At 41.9% G+C, this 8,084-nt stretch overlaps 1 protein-coding gene across 1 annotated transcript in view; it reads right to left on the reverse strand.

Annotated features, from left to right (window-relative positions):
* The window catches only part of UBE3C (ubiquitin protein ligase E3C), a 77,184-nt gene extending 69,573 nt beyond the window's left edge, over positions 1 to 7,611 (reverse strand). Inside the window, exon 1 of the mRNA XM_082046207.1 lies at positions 7,233 to 7,611. Coding sequence (XP_081902333.1) covers positions 7,233 to 7,298 — 66 coding nt within the window. The 5' untranslated portion in view covers positions 7,299 to 7,611. The remainder of the gene's footprint in view (positions 1 to 7,232) is intronic.
* Positions 7,612 to 8,084: the final 473 nt, after the last annotated feature.

Below are 8,084 nucleotides of genomic sequence, written 5' to 3' on the forward strand. Positions count from 1 at the left end.
GGGTCAAATAATACTCTTGTTCACAAGACACATATAGATCAGCAACATCAAAGAATGGAATCATACCTGTGCCTAAATAATATTTTTAAATTAAATGCAAGAAAAATGTATCCCCTTCAGAGCTATTCGACCCAACTGGAACACACTGTCTCTTCAGAAATTAAAAAGTAACAGCAAATAAAGCTGCTGTGCAAAAGAGATGGAAAAAAACCCTATGAAATAATGTTCTTTGCTTATAAAGAGCATTCTGACAAAATTATTTCTTAAAGACAGCTAACTGCACAGTCGCCTCTGAAATCCTCCCTGCCTTGTCTCTTAATAAATAGCACAGTGATAAAGAACTAAACTCAGTAGCTGCTGCTGTGAATGACAACAGCGTTCCAAGTGATGCACAGCTGACAGCTCCCATCTATACAGTCACGCGACTGCTGACAGCAACCGCCGCTGCTCCCTCTCTTCCTGCCCACCTACAGCCAGAGCTCCTCACAACACGAGATCCTCTGACAGTAACGTCCACGGATCACACCTAGCTCGTTCCTATTCCCCATCTTCCTTGCCTCACTTCTGTGACAGTCATGCTGCCTTTTTATTTCATCTGCCAGACAGACACCAGGTATCAAGTCCACCTATCAAGGCAGGCAGTCAAGACACTTCAAGGGGAATGAAGCATCAGCATCTTGATTCCTTCAACCCTAAGTCAAAAGAAGCAAAAAGCCATTTACTGAATCAAATTCCTGACACCTTCTATGATGCAGTCTTCTTTCTTCAGGAGCTTGACCTCCGAAGTGCAGAACAGGGAACACGCTATGTGTTTCATGCAACATTTAGTACCTTACTAGCAGTCTCCTGTCTGCTCCTCCCTCCAACAGAAGATATTAGTAAAGACAACCAACCTCAGGCTCTAGCACACAAGCTGCAGGATCACAAGAAGCCCAATTTGAGAAATTTTCTTCATCAGATATGTGCAGCACAACACAAAGATACAAGAAAGCAAAGAAAGTACGTGGCAGCAAAACACAACTTGACATTATGGATGATGACTCAAAGAGTAAGACAGAAAGAAAGAGGTGAACACATGAAGCAGGAGGACAGTATACAGAAAGCAAAGCTTTGTTAATATTTGAAATGTTAATTTATATATCAGGATAAAATTAGTATGTACTCTATCAGTCATCACAGCAAAGTTCAAGGTCACACCACTGGTGTAACAGACCAGCTGATGAGAACAGCCACATCTGACAGTGTAACAGTGTCAATGTCAGTACTTCAAAAACTCCAGTCAACTAACATAACAAAAAAAAAGGAGTTAAAACTGCTGCTTTCTTGTCATCATTTTGCTGAAACACACTGTTGTGCTGAAAAAGTATGCTCACACAACTCCTAGCCTTTACATATCCTAGACAAAGACTGAATAACATAAACAAATATATGAATTATGATTGGTTTTGTCCTGTATTTTGACACTTTGCATTAAGAGTGTTAATAAACTTTCAGCCCTCTTGGCTCAAAATTCGGTTTCAGAGAAAAAATGTATACTTAATTAGTCTGTTTCAAATACTCCTAGTATTTATTGACTCTTAATATCTGAAATGAAACACTCCTGGACAGTCATGTTAATCAAGCCATCTTGGTTCCATACAAGTAAATTTAAAACCTAAATACGCTATATGTAAAGGTGAAAGTGAGTAATTATTTTCAGGTATTGTCTAAACAGTAAGCACCCTTTAAAAAAAATAAACTGATGCAAATATTTACATATTAATAAATGTTTGAGATTTATTTGTAAACCACAGGGGTTTTTTTTCTTTCTTTACTTGAGAATGCTATTATATTTAACATTACAATAGATCATGCAAAGTATAAGGCATGGAGAAACAAATAAGCACTTGATCTTTCATCTTTTGAGGACAATTATAAAATCTTTTATGGTTTTCATCTACAAAACCCAGGAACTTGCATCTTTTTTCTTTCCCTAAAATGAGGAACCTGACTTTTCAGCTGAATTTAGCTTGAACCACATAAACATCACTAACAACTCCCAAAGCAAATGAAGTGACCTAAGCAGTTTATAGCATAAAATTCCTTTCAACACAAGTATTAAATAAGTCCAACAAACAAAAGGAAGACTTTTAGCATCTATTTGTTGAGAACGAATGTGAACAATGAGAGATGTCCCTCCCCAGAGTGGTTCTCAACAATGTTTCTAGCTCCCAACAGTATTTTAGACAAAATAAACTCCACTTTGATTACCTTTTCTGAATATTAAAATAAACTAGCATATTTAAAGACTCAAATTGTCTTGAACTGAACCTCAACAATTTAAATTCCATTGGACACGCAGCTCAGCCAGCTTGAGTAAAATATGTTCGGCAGTTTGAAAAAATCCAATTTAAAACAGTTAGTGACTCTTCATATCTCTATTTACATCATGATTAAGTTTATGTGTAGAGAAAATCCTCTTCCAGAATAAGGTATGTGCAGGAAGAAGAATATGTGCAGGAAGAGGCATTTGGCCAGGCAAAGCCTGGCCTCACTAACATCAATGTCACAGTGCTTGCTAAAAAACATCTCAGCATTTTAGCTCTGATTTTACTGTAGGATGCAGTGAGTATCTGGAACCACTTCAAAGAGTATTTCAAGACTTAGGGCTTTGACATTTCAATGTTATGGACAAAACACAGTTCTGACTCAGAATGAGGTATGTACTTGCCTAAGAATCTACCCCATGTATCTTATGGGACAAAGGTCTTATAGAGCAAAGCAGTGCAATTCTTTACAGTTACAAATTTACAACTTATTTTTGAATGTGGTAATCTAGAAATCCCATACTCTAAAACCCTAGCATCATTTAATTTCTATTATGAGCAGGGGTAGGTTCAAATAAGATAACAATAATTCTCCCTTCCAGAAATTATTAACAACTTTCCTCAATCAGTAAAAGAGAAACAAAGCTATCTTCTACATCTGCCCCATCGTTGCTAAATCCTACAGAAATCTATCACCATAAACAATCCTAGTTGTGCAGATCCCTCCATGCACTGGCAATCTTAAAGCCTACAGTTTTTAAATAATTGATTTTTATTCCATGAGAAGTTACTTCATGTGCAGAATACAAACAGCAAACAAGGTGCTTCTGGAGTTCGACCTCTGCTGAGAGCAGGGGAAAAAATATACAGGAATCTAATGCTTAGTGTTGTGCTATCAATTAAAAATTATTGGTAACTACTAAAAAAACACCCCACACTTTGTAAACTGAAGGGTTTTAATTATTAATACTGTCTACATTAAAATAAACAGACTTTTAAAAATACAGATGGAGTCATCACTGTTTGTTCATTAGTAATTTTCCACGTCTTCCACAAAAGCAAAACCAAACAGAAACTCAGTGAAGTTGGTTCTACTTTCGCAAGTGCTAACTCATCTGTGTTACAAATTCCTGAAAAGGAAGATTTTTTTTAAAACCATCTCATACTGTATTATCATTTTAAAATACGCTATTTTAAACAGTCTTGAGATTTATAAAAGCATGTTTTAGGTATTTCAAGTGATACTGTAAATTTGACTAAATAATATTCTTTAAACCATCTTTCCTGTTAAAAGCTTACAATATGTCATTAATACATTTCATGACCTAAATTAATAATGTGGATCTACAGAGCTCCTTGCACATCTCAGCAGAGGCATGGGGATCTCCCTGCATGGATGTACTAAAGGACTGGTACTTCATATTTTTCTTAACGCTGATTAAATTAATAAAGGAACACCAGGCCTGACTGTACCAGACCAAGGTGACGTGGTTAAACAGATTCTGCACTATGCCAGCTGCCACCAAAAGGCATGGTGACACTCCACCTTGAAGAAATATGTTTGCTATATCGGACACAAAGGATGGGGTGGGAACCACCTGGGGGAAGGACCATCTGTTTCAGTGCACTGCACTGTTAGGGTGGGTTCGTTCCATTTGAACTGCACCTCAGACCAACTCTGCAGATGCATGTCTTTTTTCCTACCTGACATGCCACAGAAATTCTGCAGCCACAGCTTTTTAGGTAACAATTACTGCCCTGTACAAAAGTCCATCAGTAATTCAAGACATTCCCATATTGAACTCAAATAACAGTATTTGTTTTTGGAGGTTATTCTACATCAGAAGTAAAAAAAAAAAAAAAGAATTTAACAGATACAATTAAAACTAAATCTGAAAATACCTTTCGAAGAGCCTCATGAAGCAGGGAATTATGTTTTAAAGGCAAAAATAAACAAGCCCAAAAATAAAAAACACAAAAATTAACTTATCACATAGTAAATAAAACAGTGTCTATACCCTCAAACATATGTACAACTAATGCAAATAGTCCAAATGAATCAGCAGATTTTTGAAAGCAGATGTAAAGGGAAGAGTCCCAACATTGACAGTACCACCTGTATTTTTTACATTTACGTACAATGCAATATTAAAATGTTACAATAATATTCTGAAAGGATCAGTCACAGGGATAGTCATTTCAAGAACATTAGTTTTGCAACCCAGAATTTTAACAAAAATAAGTGACACTTAAAAACTACTTTTTTTGGCAAAAAGTTTGGTTGAAGTGCCTCTCTACAGCATCCTCGATTCAGACCATCATAACACACACAAATATAAGATGCAAACAGTGTAATATCAAACCTGAAGCATTCTGCTTTTATAATTCAAAAATGCTATAAAAGTTAGTGGCAAGAAAGAACATTGGATTCAGTACCTTTCTGATTGTCATAATGCCACAAGCCTCCAGCTATATTTCTCATTGTGCCTGCATCAGTAAGACCCCTCATGAGGCCTAACGAGACATTAGGGACATACATGGCAATGTCAGACAGGGTATCAACACATGACCACCACAGTTACCATTTGCAGCTGCAGTTATAGTAGTAAAACAACTTTTTAAATAGTCAGGTTTGCTGACAGTTTATTTTTGTGTCATTTTATCCACGCCAGGAAGACTCTGATAGTATCTTCAGCACTATCTCCTCAAACTGGAGTCTCTGCTTTCATACTGGGAGGGTTTTGCTAATGTACTTATACTACATTACGTGCAACAACATTTAAGAAACTTCCACAAACTGGATAGAGAGCTATTCTTAGCATGAAGCAGCCTGCATACAGATACTAGTAGTATTTCTGAGTTGTGCTTTATTCCACAACAGGAATCCCAGTAGGCAGTACTGAGAATCCAGCTAACAGAGCACAGCAGAGGTGCAGGGTTGGAACTATACACTGTATCTTTCTAAAACTATACACATTTGGGAGGGGAAGGGGGTTGTCAAAGGAGATTTTTTTTTTTTTAAGTGCACAAAAAGGTGAAAGGAAACATTTTACAATTCAGCCTTCCGTAAAACTGAAGCCAACAGGTATGAGAAAAGTGATCACGAGGAGACTGTGACGTGAGATAACGAGAAGCACATGGAACCCATGTAAACACTTCCCCCTTCAATCTCTGCTCTAGTATGTTTACACAAAAGTTCAGGTAAACTGCATTTTTAAAGTAATTCTTAGTACTGTTTACATGTATTCTTTCATTAGTCCTGTACATAGTCTCTGAAAATCAGCAGCTAGTTCAAGGCAATTCTACAATGTCCATATAATCACAATGTCCAAAGCTGCCACTAACTGATTTACAATGATGCAGCACAAACACTTCAGTGCACCAATGTACAATCATGAAATCTGTGGACCAGTCAGTATGAATCTGATCACAAAATACAATCTTTGTGTTGACCGAGAATAGGCTAGGCATCAATTTCAGTTTCCACTTCCTTTACTTTTGAATATTGCTCTTGGAAATTTATACCTGTATAACATTAATAAATTTGTCTGTATACTCAAAATAGATAGAATTCTGCTGCATTTTCACACATAAATCAGTAAATGTAAAAAGAGATATTATGACAGTTGTTTACTTCTGTAGAAGGAAACATGCTCTCCAAGTAGCGCTATTAGGACGTCAGTGCCAAAAGTTGCCAAGCACCTAAAGTACCCTAAAGCTTAGGGCCAGGGCATATTCTGTCAATTCCTACTTCAGCTGAGGAATATTTGTTGTGCTTTTGACTCCTGTAATGCCGTTGTATGTAGTCTACTGAACAGAAAGATCTTAAGATAAAGAAAAGATGATTCAGATTAAAATCTACACAATTTAAATGCAGTTGTTACATAGTCTCTTCAGTGAACTATGTTAAAGAATACACCAAAATGCAGACTTCACTGTGATTTTAGTATCACATAGAATAGTATTGTAGCTCAGTTTCCTAACCGTACTGCCAAGTCTTAAAAGTTTCAGAGAACCAAAGTTGCTTACGGTGCACTATAACAAAACCCAAGACTTATTTTTGCCCCCATTAAGATTCAAAAATACTGATGGAAACATTCAACAGCTTCCCACACAATCACGTCCAGTTATAACATGAGCCAGCAGTACTTCAGCAGTGAATTAAAGTGACCCTTACAAATCAGGTCACTTCTAAAAACACTTCGTCCTTTCTCCTACTCTTCGGTAGTTCTATGCCCTTCAGTGCTTGACTAAACATTTGACTACCCTGCCCAATGAGCAAGGTCTAAATAAACCGCTTCGCTTCCTTTCCATCAATAAACACAAGTAGATCCAATAGTCTGGCACAGCAGACGATTAACTGCTGCTCACCCCGTACACGACAAATTGACTGAACGTAAACTTGACGGAGAAAAGCTAAACCTGTGACCCGGCAACCCTCACTCACGTGGAGGAAGAAGCCTCCCCCAGCGGTTTGCACTGATCTCCGGCTTGTAAGGCTGTTCCCCCCCCCCGCTCTCTCTGGCTTTCCCTGCGGAGAGACCCGACAAGAGGTGTCCGAGCCCTTCGCTCCTTCACCCCGGGAGCCCCCGAGACGAGCGGCCCGGGAGGTGCCGCCCGCCGGGGGGGCTGGGGAGACATTTCCTCGCTTCCCACAATTCTTACTACACAACAAGCCTCAGAGGGTGTGTGTGGCCTGATTAAAAAAAAAAAAAGCAACACAACACAGAGCCAGGGAGATCAGGGATAAACACCTCATCAGGAGGGGAGGGGTTTTTCCCCCTCTATTAAGCCTTAGTCATAGCTGCTCCCATTTCTGAAGGCCCAACGGTAAAAATAATGATAATACGATCAGACAAGGCAGGCGGGGGGCGAAGGAAACCGACACAGACACAAACGCGGAGACGGACAAGGGCCGTTTCTTACCTTCCTACTCGCTCCTCCGAGAGACACCTTGGGCCTTGTTTTGAAATCCCCTTCAAAGCTAAACATGTTTACAGCTTATCCCATCTAGAGCGGGGTCCGGCCCCCTGCGCTCACCCCGCCGAGGGGGCGCCGGCCGGCAGCGGCGAGCGGAGGAGCCGCCGCCGGCCCCGCGGAGGTACGAGCCCTCCCCGGGCTGCCACCCCTCAGCCCGCCCGCCGCCGGCGAGCCCCGCGTCGCCCCCGCGGGGCTGCTCACCGCCCGGCTGCCTCCCCCGCCCCGCGGCCTTCGCTTCCCCCGGTCGCCCCCTTTCTGACCGGCGGCGGCAGCTGAGTGTAGTGGGAGGGAAGAGGAGGAGGGAGGGAGCGGAGGAGGGGGGCTGGCGGGGCTGCTTCACTTGCACTGGGGGAGCAGCCGGCTGTGCAGAGAAGATGGCCGCCGCCCGCAGCCTCCCCGGCGCGCTCCCGACGGGCGCGCGCCGCCCGCAGCCGCCGGGGCCGCGCCTCCCGCGCGCGCGCCGCCCCTCGGTGCTGACGAGAGCGCGCATCGCGGCGGCCGCAGCGCACGGAGCGCGGGTCCGGCCGCCTCTCCCGGCCGCAGCTGCCTCGGCGCCTTCCCCGCGGCCCCCCAGCCCCGCCGAGCCCTCACCCCCGCCCGGGCCTGCCTCTGCGCTTCCCGGGCCTAACCACCGGGTGGTCTCCCCGCCCGTTGGAGCCGAGTGTCTCGCAGCCGTGCGCGGTGTCCGGCTTGTCCCATCTGTGGTTGTTTCAAATAAAATTTCATTCCTGTTTTAAATACGAATTTCGCGCGGGTGTACACAGAATCGCAGAATCACAGAATGTCAGGGATTGGAAG

The sequence above is a fragment of the Streptopelia decaocto genome, assembly GCF_964273445.1.
Source record: "Streptopelia decaocto genome assembly, chromosome: 2".
NCBI classification, from domain to species: domain Eukaryota; kingdom Metazoa; phylum Chordata; class Aves; order Columbiformes; family Columbidae; genus Streptopelia; species Streptopelia decaocto.